This window comes from Xiphias gladius, chromosome 12, assembly GCF_016859285.1.
Source record: "Xiphias gladius isolate SHS-SW01 ecotype Sanya breed wild chromosome 12, ASM1685928v1, whole genome shotgun sequence".
Taxonomy (NCBI): Eukaryota; Metazoa; Chordata; class Actinopteri; order Istiophoriformes; family Xiphiidae; genus Xiphias; species Xiphias gladius.
In genome coordinates this window covers 11,585,628-11,601,253 of record NC_053411.1, presented here as the reverse complement: position 1 = coordinate 11,601,253, position 15,626 = coordinate 11,585,628, and the positions used below count along the sequence as shown (strand labels likewise).

At 41.3% G+C, this 15,626-nt stretch overlaps 1 protein-coding gene across 1 annotated transcript in view; it reads right to left on the bottom strand.

Moving 5' to 3' along the window:
- Window positions 1-15,626, bottom strand: part of zmp:0000000660 (arf-GAP with Rho-GAP domain, ANK repeat and PH domain-containing protein 2) — a 120,829-nt gene that overhangs the window by 80,099 nt on the left and 25,104 nt on the right. The window contains exon 9 of the mRNA XM_040141476.1: window positions 7,914-8,107. Coding sequence (XP_039997410.1) covers window positions 7,914-8,107 — 194 coding nt within the window. The remainder of the gene's footprint in view (window positions 1-7,913; window positions 8,108-15,626) is intronic.

Below are 15,626 nucleotides of genomic sequence, written 5' to 3'. Positions count from 1 at the left end.
ATCGTTTATTGTGTGGGTTGGTTCAAATGGGGCTAATGCTGGCAAAATCTTCATTTGAACATCATTAGCCCCAATTAGACTACTTCAGACAAATTTAGAGGACGGTGGTGAAAAACTCAATTAATCTCCTTTCCTAACAGTTCTGCTCAATGATACTGAGACAGAGCGAGTGGAATAGATATGCAGCTAGTGTGGAGAGATCCTATGAAGCATTATGAGTTATTAAGACACCCTGAGCAAGAGGATGACATAAGAGATATGAAGATAAAGAAAAGAGCAAGAGCAAGAGAGCGTGAGTGAGACAACTGAAGTCCTAATTGAGCTAAAAGTTTTGATGTGAGGGCTTTCAGTGCAGCAGAAACTTGCCTCTCTATCCTATCAATTATAACTACGTACAGTCATTGCTCTTTCAAGTTCCATATGTTCTGAGGTTTGAAGACGCATGACGCGATAATGAGAGCATGGGGGTGGCAGAGTGTAAACCAACCTCATTCAAAGCTCGTTCTCGCTAACCATCCAGTTCAGCCAAGGATCTCAAGGCAACACGCCGCATTAATTCAAACACAGTAGGACAAATGGTTTACATGTATTACTGTATAATTGTTCTGTTTCATACCAGCACGATATATGGAGGACGAAAGCGCCTGCACGAGCGTTCCAGCCCGTCTCAATGTATGTGCATGCGAGTGTGTGACTGTGCTGAGAGGGCAAAGCATTCACCTATACCTAATGACCCTCATCCCTCTCAGGCAGCCAATTAGAGCGCTGGGTGTTAGCGGCCGTCCACTCCTCGCCACTCGTTACCTACCCAATATGTGCCGTGGCCTCCTGCCCTCTCCAATTAATTCACCAAGGATGGAGTGAAGGAGGGATGGAAAGAGGAAGGAAAGGCATCAGAGGTAAAAATAACTCACCCAATTACAACAGCCACGGGGTAGGTGGCGATAATGGTGCTTATAGGGGGAGAGGGGAGAAGGCCCTTAGGAAAATGTTCGCACACATGCGTGATTTTTTTGCTACTTTTTGTCCACAAACCATACTACACGAAGCATCTCAAAGAACTTAAACTCAAACTCAACTGAAAGAGAAAAGAAATCTACTCAAATCAAGTAAACACACATCAAATTCCTGCAAGGTGTGAGAGAAAAAGGATTAACCTTAACCTGTTAAGAGCTGAGCAAAGTCTCACTCTGAATATTCTAGTCATGCATCCAATTATAATTTCTTTCAAAGCTTTCCAACCTCTTCTTGTGTGAGTCAGTCAGTCCACAGTGCCGAGCTGCTCTAAAGAAGTCAGACAAGAAGATGTGGCCCCTACTTCTATCCCCAGTTCCATGTCCACTCAGCCACTTAAACTGCTCGACAAGCATGCAGGGTAAAACCATCTCGGAGGGGCAGGTGAGTTTGAAAGAGCACACACTCAATGGAGACAAAAGCCTTTTGAATATTTTAAACAGAAGGCAGTGAGACAGAGAGGCCAAGGAGAGTGAGGAGCTATAGACATTGATAGTGGATAAAAGAGACACGCCCATAGACAAGTACATATATGGAGACAAAAGATAAACAGAAAGAGGCAACTTTGTAATCAATTCAATATTTTAGGCAAAAAAAAGAAAAATACATATTCTAAAAATATATCTTAAAATCATGTATTGAATTATAGAAATGTTTTAAAGTGCAACCACCAGCCAGTGAAAGTCACTCCATTGGTTTGTCATTCACATTTTGTCAATAATATTTCATAAAACTTTATTTATCTCGTAAAACTGTGCAAGTGGAACACAGCTATAAAGGTTTTATGGGTCTAACTGCTGCTTCCGTGTGAGGTAAAACGAGGTGGTAAAGAGCAGGTTTGGCAAAACATAAGGTCCTGAGGTGGAGTATCTAATCTCAAATTAGTCAATTGTGTGTAGTGCCTGCCTGTTTGGATCTTAGCATAAATCACATTATTTTTCAGGTAAAACTTTGTAAATCCAATTTAATATTTAAAGATGCACTAATTTTTTTTTTTGCAATGCGCTAATATTTCTAGCTCTAGGGATGTCACTGTTGGTAGGTCAGTCCACCACCTTGGTAAAGACTAAAATATCTCAACAACCTTTGGATGGACTCTCATGAATTTCTGCACAGACCATGACGGTCACCAGATGATAAACCTTACTGATTTTGGGGATTCCCCGACTTTTCTTCTAGCTCCAACAGCAGGTCAAATTTTGACTTGGTCCAGTACTTTGGTTTCAATCCAAGCACGTGCAAAACCAAATGACATTCCCATCAGCCTCAGTGGTACTTAGTGCTAAATGTTAAAATGTTAGTATGCTAACAAGCTAAACCACAATGGTGAAAATGGTTAACATTATACCAGTTAAATATCAGCATGTTGGCATGTACAGCTTATTGTGCTACCCCTAAGTAGCAAAAAAAAAAAAAAAAAAAAAATGCAAAAAAATTGCACTTAACAGATACCGTCGTATAGCAACAGTATTGCAAATTTGCTCTTTGAGCTGTATCAGGTATGCAAAAAGAAACAAAACTCATTACAACAGCAGGGTCTCGGTGGAAGCAAATTCACTCCTGTGTCACAAATTCTACAAAAGAGCCTTGCAGTCTTGGGATGTTGTTAATTGTTACAAAATAGATCCCGAGAAGAGCAAATGAGAAAAGGATTTAATTAAAGCAGATATTAATTAAATCCTCAGTCTCACTGATATTGTATACTCAGAATACCTTTTCCACCAGAGAAGGCTTTACTGTATGTGTAACTTGTGCTAAGTAGGAGTTAAAGTGCGAGGAAAAGATAGAGCATTTTTGTTCAGCCAATTATGAGCCAAGATTTCATGGTAAAAACTGGGTTTGGCTAAAGCTTGTGGGAACTGGTTTACATAGGAGATGACAGCAAGAAATATGATCATAGGGACAAACAATCAATCAGCTACTGGAGTGAAGACAAAGCAGATAACACTTGTGATGTATGAGATGATAAGACATGAAACAAGTTGCTCTGGTTGTAACAATCTGCCTATGCAGCCCACAGCAGAGAGATCATTCTCAGAGTAGGTGTGTGCGTGTGTGAGGCACACACTTCGTGCACTGTCTGACTTTCTTTACCTTAGTGTTTAAACGACCTTAAACACAGCTCCATCACAGGGCTTACAGTCCGTGAGAAATGGGGTAGGGATGGTGAAGGAGGAGCTGGGAGGATGATGTTTCCAATAGCTCGTTCATCATGTTAGATTAAATACTCCACTCCATTGAACTTGAACGGGGCAATGGTCTACCTCCCCCTTGCTCTCCATCATTCTCTCCTTTTCTTATAAACCACCAACGCTCGTTTCTCACTCATGCGACCCCTGCACCGAAGCGCTACCTCCATCCCTTTCACTCCATCTCTTTACTTCTATCTCTTTGTCTTCTCTCTTGTCTTTTCATTTGCTGTCTGCCTTCCTCTATGCAAAAGTGCACCGCCGCTGCTGCTGCATTTATGCCAGGGATTTAGCTTGTAAACTGAAATAATACAATTAATTTGTTCCCTCTCAGATTCTCTCTTTCCCTCCCGTTTCTCCCGCTGTCTCAGATCAAGGAAGTGGAAATGTGCTGACATGGAGTGATACCCAAAAGAGAATTCTAACAAAGATGTTTGTTCACCTTAATGAAGAAAATAATGAAAGGCAAACAACAAAAACTACAAGAGCGAGCAAAATGAAATGAGAGCCAAGGAGGGATGGAAATGAGTTGAATGCGTGCAGCATTATCAAATATGCACACCAATAACGTGTGAGGCACTTTAAGAAATAGTATCACTGCTGTGAGGTATCTTTCCATCTCAGATAGGATATCTTGCTGCCGGGACAGGAGTAGGCAGAAAAAAAGGAGTCGCTGAAAGTGAGCAGGGACTCTCAGGGCTTAATTGGACTGGCATCAAATAAAAAAAGACTCACAAGAAACTATGAGGGAGCGAGAATTTATCTCCTTTATTCCACAGCTAAAAGGAGATATAAGTTATGAAATAGAGTGCGTTAGTCTGTAAGTATATATTCTAAGTACACAATAATACTAAGTAGGCTACATACGGACTCTGCTGACTTTTTGGGCCCTTTGGTCATTGGACAACAAGAGCCTCCAAAGTAAAGTGCCCTACAACCAAGCATGCTAATACTTTAGCTGTATGTCAGAGGGGAAATTCACTGAATTTACTCAGGAGGAGTACTACTACTCAGGTTGTGGAAACGAGCCAAAGAAAATGACTTTACAAATCAGCTGAACATTATGCCGCCAGTTAGATGAGAAGATTGAGTCCACTCTCGGTTCTGTGCGTCAAGTCTGGAGCTAAAGTCAGGAGGCCATTAGCGTACAGGCTAGCCTAAAGGCTGGAAGCAGGGGTAAACAGCTAAAATTTGGCTCATATGGCCGATGTTGAAAAACCCCCCTGACCACCACCTCTAAAGCTTGCTAATTAAAAACATGTATCTCATTTGTTTATTCTGTACACAAACAGAAATGTAAAACCAACACATCTGTCCCATGGGGAGTTACGTGCTGTGACAATTTCTTCGCAAACATCAGCGAAACAGCTTAGCTTAGCATAGAGGCCGAAAGCAGGGAGACACACCTAGCCTGTCTCTATCCAAATTTCAAAAGTAAACACTGTAAGACCTCTAAATCTCAGTAATTAACCCGTGATATCTCACTTCTTTAATCCATACGCAAACAGGAATGTAAAAACTACACCTACACTAATGCTGTAGTTTCAACTCCCTGTAGAACCACAATTTATCGTTTTTACAATACTGTGTAAGGATTAAACGAGATACGACGTGAAATAGTGAGCTTTAGAGTCTTTGGTAGGTAGATTTTTTTTTAACTTTGGACAGAGCTAGGCTAGCCGTTTTCCTGCTGTTGGAGCTTGATTAATACCAGGTAGTAAAAATTAGGATATACTGACATTCAGCTTCATTAATACTGACCACTCTTTTTTTCTCTCTAATACTGTTGCCAAAATAAATGAAAGTGAAATACTAATTCAGGAGTGGTTGTACAGTATCCATCTTCCAGAGGCTTTCAACTCTCAAGACTAAAGATTTATTCTAACTTTTAAAACCCTGCGCATAGGCTGTTTGTTTAGTAGCTGCAAAAACAAGACAAGAATATACCATAAAGTAAATATGACACTGAACAGTTCCAGGGATTATAAAGTACACATGAAGTCAGAGGTAATGGGAATAAATCCACATAAAGTTTTAAAGGCAGGAGCACTACTGTTGATATATGCTGGAAGAGAAGCTGAGGATTTCAACACAGGCTGTGGTAAAGACCAAACTAAACTTCTTTAGACCAGATTCAGAAACTTTAGTTTTTATCTTGCAGGTTAGCACTCGACATCTAAAGCAGGGATGGTCACTTTAAATTTCAGGAGGTCCAGTCACACAAATCTGCTTCACAGCAAAGACAGCAAACCAGAATAGCTTAAATGCCTTGTTTAATAAAAATAGTCCAAAATTAATAGTCCAAAAAGTTACTGCATAATTTATTCACTGAAACCAATGGCCATATTTAGACAAATAATATGTTTATGACTACTTAATAAGTTTTAGGATTGGTAGATAGTTGCAAATATAACAGAAGGGAAAATATGCTCAAATATAATTAAAAGCTAAAAAAAAACACTGTACTTTCAAAAAAAAGAAAAAAAAACAAAGTTCACATTTTAGTCTTCCCAAAAAAAGCTGGTTCACTCTTCCTATAATGTATTCACTCATTAAAGCTGTAAGTTGGGTGCAAATTTTCTCAATATCTGACATTTATAGCATGGTAGACCCCCTCCAGTCTCCCGTTCAGTGTGAGAAATAGTAGTAAATATTTTTGTCCTTACATTATTTTAGACCTTGACAAACTGAAGTCAGTGTGGCTGTCATCTTTGAATAGTATGAACTTCTTCTATTTTTAAACAAACAATCATTTGCCATCGCTTGCTACTTCTCCCTCACCGTCTTGCTTTTCTGCACCGAGTATTTGCATAAAGATGCGAGGGGACGAGGCACTGCCGTTGGAGGATCCTCGCATACTAATAACATTGTGACACCTGTCTGCTTCTGACAGCTCACATTCACTCAGATGAAACTGCAGTTGCATGGTGGACAAGTGTGGGTTTAAGCTTGCATCCGCGAAATAACAGAACACTGAAAGCCATCAATATTAGCCACACCCATCTACGGACAGATGGTCGATACTTACCTTTATGAATTTCCGCGGGCAACACACAAGTCTCAGCACAACACTTTTTTCCTCCCTATCACATCAATCTCCTCCTTTGTCTCACTCTTTAAAGGTTTTGCAGAAGTTGTCTGCAATAACTGCAAAAGTGTCGATCAGTGAAAACATTAAGCAGTGATCTGTCACTCATATCTGTCATGTGAGGATGGATGTTATAGTTAGAGATAGCTTGAAATTAAATAGAGATTCACAAACTCACCTCACTACAAACAATTCAATGAACACATGCATTCAACCAACTGCAAACCAAGGCTGTTTGCCACCGTGACTCCAGCACAACAAAAACAAAAGTCAAAAACATGACTTTGCTATTCTTAGATACTTATTACTAATCACCAAAATGTGGCCTAAAAGTGGTGCTGGAAGGCAATGTTGTTGTCTATTGAAGAGATGATATTGGAGTTGCATTATTAGAAGAGTAGGATCAAGAGGTTTGAACAGAGTTGAGAATGAAAGTTTTCAAAGATTTGTGTGGCATTAGCTCTCAAGCTGTTGCGTGCACAGACTCTCTGAGCGGCTGGGGTGAAAATGAAAAAGGGATACCACTACTGCTCCACAAATTACTGTTAGGGCTCATTTTTGCCCTATAGGTCACATAAGAGCCAGTAACGATCTGACTACAGAGGCACTTGGGCCAATAAAGGGAAAATTAGGGCCAGCAAAAGGGCAAATCGGTCTCTCAAAGGGGCACCTTGCACATCAGATGATCACTTGGGGTCAGCTTGGTCTGACCAGACTTACTGGTCATTCACTGGGCAACGATGGTAATTGAAAAGTGTCTCTTTAGGGTGATCTGGCACTAAGAGCAAAAAGGGCTGGGGCAGTCATTGCCACTTATAGTACTGCTGCCTGACTAGCCTGGACTGCAGCACTTTGAAAGTTGATGAGAGGACCTGGGCTGGATTACCAACTTGGGAAAGCAAGAAATTGCCCCAGGGCACCAAACCCTCAAGAATATCAAAAGCCCCGTATTCACTATGTGTCAGCTGGTAAGTGATTTTATTTATCGCAAATGTCATTGGGAATGTGCACCACTAAAGAACAATACTAACTAGATAGATCGATCCTACATTATTACCTGTCCTGTCAGTCTGTCTTGTAGGGGAACCCTGAGTAAAAATTTACATGGCGCGTCTTCCTGAATAAACTTGTGTTTAACAAAATTACCACCAAAAAGGGGCCAGAACAAATTTTTACCCCAGGTCCCCTTGTGGGTTAATCGTGCAATGAAGAGGATCTGATTTGTTTGGCCACTATTGAGGATTGCCCCAATTCCAATTGCTAATAAGATTTTGCTCCCACTAACTACATATTCGCTATTCACTCAATACGTTCCAACCAATTCTGGACTTTCATGGCTGTGCTTGCATATCTGATCCATAAAGCATAAATAAGTTGGTTGCACCCAGTCATTCCTGTGCACTAGCATGAGGTTTTATCCACCAAAAATTGAGTACAAAATATTGTATCTCAATGAACCCTGAAGCTTTTTCACAAATATACATCTACTTTTTGCATTACACATTCATGAACATCTCCATCTCTATCTCATCTGCTTCAAATAGGCTGTGATTATTAGCGTCCTTTTTCAAACAGGAAGCTGTCATCTTGTAGAGAGGAAGTCCCAGTGGTGCTGGAAGTACCTGTTCTGTTTTGCAGAGCCTGACTTTACTCCCCGCCAGGGACACCACCACTCTGCCTTTGTAACCGCGAAGCTCCAGCAAGCCTCGCTTGTTTGTGGAGGAGGGGTGGGAAAGGCTGTCAGAGGGCTTCTGGGAGCCGCAGGCGGGCGGGCGCTTGGCCGTCTGAAGAGTTTCCATCCACTCCTGGCGCTCCCCTGTGGACAGGTGCATGAGTGAGAGGCAGGAACAGGGAAAAAAACATGTTGATGGTGAATGAGAATATAAGCATGAGTATGTTAAAGAAAGTGAAAGCAAAGAAATCAAGGAAAGCCAGGAGGAATACAAGACAAAGCGAGATCAGGGCATCTTAAAGTCTTTGAGTTATGGTGTTAATTTGTCATTTTTCCATCGCTTCAGTGAGTTACATTGGCTCATTGGGCTGCTAAACCTTCACTACAGACAATTCCTGTATAAAAGAGACACGACAATTCCAGTCTAAACAAAAGTAATTGCAACACATGATGAGCCGTGAGCGGTGAAAATTAATGCAGCCCCTGGAAAAAGAATATCCTGCAAAGCTGAAAAAGTGCAAAGTCTAGCACTAGAGATATAGATAGCCAACTCTCTGAAATTTGCAAGCCTCAAGGAAAATGTGGCAAGGGTAATCAGAGTCAAAGACAACAGCTAATTAAAATATACAATATAAAAAATATAGCTTCTAAAGAGACACAACCACAGTTCTGTGAATCCTCTTATTTGTCTCAACAAGGAAACCTTTTTTTTGATGTAAGAACAATGTGCAATTGTATTTACTGTTGTTAGCTTTCGGTTAAAACAATGGGCCTTTGATTTCCTGCTGACTTAAAACGAGAACTCTGTAAAGGGGTCTTAAATATGCACCTGATGGCTACATACATGATGTCATGCTAACAGCCTGAGGCCAAAGATGCATGTTCCAGGCATAAACCCAAGCAAAAAATGTCTCACCAAATGATGGTTCTTCTAGCACGCATGGAAATAAAGGAACTACATTGTCTGTGTATTGCAGGGTAGAGCTAGTCAGTTCTAGTATTATAGGTTTGATAAGAAAAAATGTAAGAATAGTGTATGCGCTTGTTGTGAACCGTGCTACTTTTAACGTAACCTTTAACCCCCACAAACCAGTGTAGTTAGTGAATAACATGCCACTCTTGGCCTTGGAAGTAACACTAATTTACTAACATAGGCTAGTTAGTCAGACGTGCTAACAATTGCAGCGTATGTTACAGCAGATAAACATGCCGTTTAATGATTTCCTTTTGCTGTTGTGTTTTTGGTCTTGGAAAGGCTAAAAAAAAGACAACACCCTAAAAACTCTTCATATACCGCATAGACTATGTTCTATATAAAGTTATGATCTCAAAGCTTGACAGGTCTGCTGCAACTAGTTACAGTTGCTAAGCTATGATTGGACAACCAATTCTCAGCCGAGAGGTTTAGCAAACTGTCCTTCATCTGGCACCTCACGTTTGGTGTCTTGAAAAGTTATTTGTCCTTGAATAGGACACTGAATCTCTAACTTATTGTAAATCACCCTGGATTACCACACAGCTAAATGGCTCAAGGGTAGTGTAATGCATCATGTTCCAGGGTTTACATTCAAGCGATAAACACTCAAAAGGCTTCTCTGATATCTTCCTCTGCGACTTTTCAAAAGGACATAAAAGAAGACTTAAAACCGGTCTGCTGTAAAGCCCATTCCCTTACCGCCCAAGACATTGTGCTATCAAAGTCAGGAAAGTGGAAACACAAGAGATACCAAAAGATTGTAAACACGCAACATGCACACACACATCACAAGTCCATAGCAGGATCCACTGTGGTAACTGTTCAACACGAGACATAAAAAGAATATAAGAAAAGGAAAAGAAAAGAAAAGCCGTCAGCTGGGATGGACCTGCAAATTTGAGAATAGGGAATAGGGCACCCGTTTTCCTAAAAACAAAATCATAAAGGAACAAAGTTTTTGAAAAGTAGATGCTCTTCAATTCGAAAACCTTTGCGGCTATCAACTCATCATCCAGTAACAAGAAAAGCCATTCTCTGACAGAATGACAGCCAATTTTCTGAAATACACAACGTGACAAAGTGACGCTTTCAGAACAACAGTGAACATTTGTGTGGTCAGACAGGGGCGTCACGCCCCCCTTTTTCAGGAAATGCATTCTTGGACAACCATGAATTTGAAGAGGACGGAGGATATTGTGGATGATCTCCAAACACAGGACGTGATGTCTGTGTTTCCGAATGGCTCTAATGTATTTTATTAAAATGTTTAGGATGGAACGGAAGCCTTTACTTATTAGTGCTAGTATTCACTTTTCCGTTTCCTTTTATTTTCCATTATCATGCTTAATATCTGCCAGTTCTTTGCCAAAAGAGGAAAAAGCACCGACACACAAGTCATGTCACCATAATCAATTGAACTTTTAGCTATATAGGCTAAGGAAGCATGAGGAAACATTTGCATGAGGTCTACAACTTATACTGTTGCACCATGCCAATTTAAAAGTAGAGAAAGTAATTGTTTTTGTGATACTTTTTTGATCTCCTCAATGGAAAAATGTGTCTGTTCACATTCTTCCCACAGGTCATCTGAGGAAAGGAAAGCCTTTTAGTAGCTGCAAATTTGGTCCATCACAAATGGATAGTCAAGGCACCCCTGTCATTTCTAGGTCTTCATGAGTCCACTTGGTTACAGGCAACTGAGTCTGCCAAGGTCCAAGTTACACTTAGTTGTGTTAGCTACACCTAGCTAAAACTAATGCAGACTAAGACAACAATCCTGTAATAAATTCTACCTTCATGAAGGTTATAATGTTGAGTTTTTTGTTAAAGCCGTTTTAGAGAGGTGTTGACTCAGGATGTAGTCTGATGCTGCTGAATTGTATTGCATTGTACAGAGAGGTGTTTTCTGATATAAACCCTACCCTCACTGATATATTGATATATTTGGGGTGGATAAAATAATTGAAATAATAATTAGTCCCTTCTTCTTTTTCAATATTAATTTATGCAAGGGTTCGGAAACGTTTTCGATGGGTCGTTTCAGGGTGAAACCTTTGGACCTGCAGAAACCTTAATCGGAAGTTTCCAAACTTGTCACGAATGCACAAACACAAACAATTTTTTTCTCATCCCTCCTAGCTTGACAGAGCCAGCTGTGAGCTTGTGCTACCCTCAGAGTGAGCTGCTGGTGTGTCCTCAACACACCCTCCTTCTGTAGAGTGACAGGGGAAGGGGGGCCCTCTTGGTGACCTGTCAATCATTTTGCAGCCGCTGTCAACCCTACGTTGTCGTAAAATTGACCTTAATAAGCCTCTTGACTGTGAACTTCTGACCCTCCTGCAGCCTTTCCAGGACGGGTTCCTCCCTCTGACCTTGCGTGCAAACACATCCACCATCCCCTCCACTTCCGAGGAAAAGTTCCTCCTCTCTGAGCATCCTAGTCCTACACACCATCCCCCTAACCTCCCAAATACTGCATCCGCTGCCTGGTCCCAAACTGAGCACTGGTCTGGCTACCCCCCAGATTCTTATGAATTCACAAAGAGCTAATATCAATAATGAATAGCCTGTTCAATTATTGACTGCCCTTTACATCACTAGGCGTTACTGTTCCGTTCCCAACCTGCTTTCTGAGTTCCATTACCTGTCCAGCGCTTACTTATTTGCCTGTTTATTTATTCAGAGCCTCCTTCCTCTCTCCCTCCACTCTCCTTTTCGCCCAAGCTGTCAATCGGAGGGCTGGCGTGAGGAAGGAGGTGGGAGGATTGAGAGACAGTGGTAGGCCCATTCGCCTGCGTGTTACCCACGTGCTATCTGACTGGTGAGCCTGAATTTGTCTTCCATATGCCGTATTCGAGTGTATGTTTTTGTTTGTCTGTGCACACAGTCTCGCACATGAACCTCCAGCCTGCTTGCCGAAATTATTTTTACTCAGTGAGCAAACTTTCAAACGTGCCCTCACCTCTGCATGCACATAAAAAGAATATACAGCTACTCTCAGCCACAGAAGCCCAGCCACATCTAGCTCCATCGCTCGTTAAGAGATGTATGTATAGCCATGTATTTGAAAGACTATTCCACTTTACATGGAGAGAGATGAGGAGAGAGGCAGATAGTCCTCATTGAAAGTAGATGAGATGAGAAGCAGGTCCACTCAGCACTCAACAGAGATCTTCTGAAGCTGCCCACGCAGTCTCCATCAACAGGAATAAAAAAAGAAATAGAAAAAAATACACAAAGCAGAGGGACTGTGGCCAATCATCTAACGCCAATGTAAACGCACAACACCGAATAAAATGTTTACATTACTCTTCAATGTTTAATCAATGTGTGTTTGCCATCATTTTGCATATTGCCTATACTGTCGTCATGGGCAATATCATCAGCGAATTTTAGCAGATGTTAAGTAACAACAAATGGCCGTACAGAAATCAAACTGATATTGTATGCTTGAGGATAATTAGAAACAGTGTCATATTACAAAGTTTTTTCAACAGATTCCGGACATCTGTATTTTTATCTGTTAAATGTTGCATACATATCTTGGTCAGAATTCTTTAATAAGCAGATATGTGCAAACCTTATTAAAAATATTAGTTTAAGTTATGAGTTTTGACACTTAACACTAGCTAATAAAGCCAGTGTCAAGTGTCAAGGTTTTTTTTTTTTATATTAAATGATACAAAGAAATTACTACATGTATGTGAAATGTGTTGCTCATAGTGAAAAACCCACAGAGAATTATCACAAGTCTACAGCTCCCCTCAGCTCAGGAGCATTTTAGCATCTTTCAGTTGTTTTGGTTTCACAGTCCCCAACTTTACTGTTTTGGCTCAGTCTCAAACACTTATTAGTGGAGGATTTAGCCGCTAAACAGCCAGATATATGCTTCAGGATGTGTTAGCGACCAAAACTGAGCAAAAGACACAAAAAAATGCCTTACACAAAAGACTTACATTTGCATAAAAAGCTAATGTTGCTCCATGTCTGCTGACTATGTAAATAGGCAACTGTTTTTTATAACATCGTAGCCACCATGACTTCATAAGGAGCTAATGTGTCAGTGCTGTGCTAAAAGCTTGTTGCACTGCCCACAAGTGGCCAAAAAAATTAATTGATGCAGATTTAAAGAAAGGGGAAAGACTAAAACACACCACTAAGTAGTAAAATGTAAAATGATGCCAAGCGAAAAATATACTACAGTTTAGACAACTTTACTCCCACTCTGTCCTTGTGGATTTATATTTTTGCCATCATTTTCCCTCTGGCCTGTTCCCATCCATTTTGTTTTTCTTCCTTACTTCTTCTTTCCCTAACTATCTTTCCTGTCATCTAAAAAAAAACAAAAAAAAACAATGTGTGTTATGAGCAGGCTTGTTGAAAGGTAATTAAAAAAGCATCAGAATACAAATCATTTTTTTTAAACAATAAATCCAATCTTCTCTCTTGTAGCGTATTTATCTGCAACCCCTCAACATCTCTCCAACACTCTCTCTCCTTGTCTTGACCGTTTTCCATCACTCTCCGCCGTGTCTCTTCCTGCCAAATTCTCCTTCCTTCTCGCTTTATTCTCCCCCATTCCTGCCACCACTCACCGCATCACTCCCTCCCTCTCTTTTCTTCTCTCCCTGCCTGCCTTCCTTCCTCCTTCCATCTATCCTCTCTCAAGATGACAGTACCTGAGGGAAGAGGCCACCTGCGGACCAAGTGGAGAATCAGCCGACAGCTGTGTGCACACTCTCTCCGGTGGCCCTCAATTATTCACTCACTTCTCCCACCTCCTTTTTCCTCTCTCCATCTTCACTCTGCCCTTTTCATCTCTCCCCACCGTCTCTGCCTCTACCTCTCTGTTGCTTTTTCGCACCGGGCTTGCATGTCTGCCTGTCTCGCTCTATCCATTCCTGCTATTCCCTCACTTAATCCCTTCCTACCTGTGTTGCTTCGATCCCCTCTTCTTTTAACCCTCCTGGATGTCTTTTAACACTCTCCCACACTCCTCTGACCATCACTCCATCATTTTCTCCCCCCTCTCACCCCTACTGAATCAGCCCAGCAGCTCCTTAACTCCATTTCACTAACCTACTCCTTTCTCTTTCCCTCTGTCTCCTCATGTCTCCCTCTTTCTCATGTGTTTCCCCAAAGATTGATGACTCTCTGCCACAAGGCGAGTGGGCCTGTTTAAAGATGCATGAGGTGATGAGGCCAAGTTTTCTCCTTCCTCTCTCTCTCTCTCTCTCTCACTCTCCTCTTTCCCTTCCCAGGCCCATTCCTCTGACGGCAGCAGCCGCCTCTGCTTGAGGCTTCCCACTGATCCCAGGCGGTCAGAGCCCACCTCCAAATCAGACAGCCCTCCCAGCTCTTGTCAAGATGGCTGAGTGTGACGTATGACGATCAACCAGCAGACAAGAGTGACAAATGACACCACTGAGGATCTGCGACTTGAAAATGGACAAAAAAACGAAGCTGGCAGTCTTTGATATGATGATGCACTGGATCAACAGGGAAGGAGGGAGAATCGCTGGTGCTCAGTGCTCAGTGTGGTGAAAATAAATGAAAAAAGTTTGAAGGGCAAGTTGTCTGCTAAATTGCTTATCATGAACCAGAGGTGATGTGAAATTGTATGAATAGGAGGATCCAATGCAATATTTTTTAGCTGGATAAAAGATAGTAATAATTATATATTTCATCAAGCAATACCATAAATAGAGTACTAGAACACAAACAGGAAATGAGGCCTTCATTTTGTGTGAGTAATTGCCCCAGGTGTTATACATTCCCCTATTTAGTGTCTTAAACAATCAAGTAGAAACAACATGAACACCTGACCAAACACAAGTATTTATATGCAGCTAGTTAGCACTACAGAGCAAAGATCATTACTGTTGCACACTCACCTTGTATAACTACTTATTCATGCAATTATCCAATTTGCCAGTCATGTGTCAGCAGTGCAGCTACAGGTCAGGAGCTTCAACCAATGTTCACATTAAACATCAGAATGGGGAAACGTGATCTCAGTGACTTTGACCGTGGCATGATTGTTGGTGCCAGACGGGCTTGTGGGAGTATTTCTCATCTAAGGATATCCTGTTTGGTTTTTTTTCCCTCACACACACACACACACACACACACACACACACACACACACACACACACACAACAGTCTCTACAGTTAGAATGGTGCAAAAAAAAAAAAAAAAAACACAGTGAGTAGCAGTTCTGTGGACAGAAAAGCGTTGTTGATGAGAAAAGTCAGAGGAAAATGGCCAGACTGGTTGGAGCTGACAGACACTCTAAGGTATCTCAGATAACCACTCTTTACAGCTGCTGTGAGCAGAAAAGAATCTCAGAATGCACAACACGTCGAACCTTGAGGTGGATGCACTGCAAAAGCAGAAGACCACGTCAGGTTCCACTCCTGTCAGTAAAAACCAAAAATCTAAAGCTGCAGTAGGTACTTGCTCACCAAAACTGGAAAGCTGGAATACTTGAAAAAAGTAGCCTGGTCTGATGGATCCAGATTTCTGCTGAGGCACGCAGATGGTAGGGTCAGTATTCGGCATTGAATAGTAGGAATCCAAGGACCCAACCAGCCTTGTGTCAACAGTCCAGGCTTGGTGGTGTAATGTTGTGGAGAATGTTTTCTTGGCACACTTTGGGCCCCTTAATACAAATCAATGGGCATTT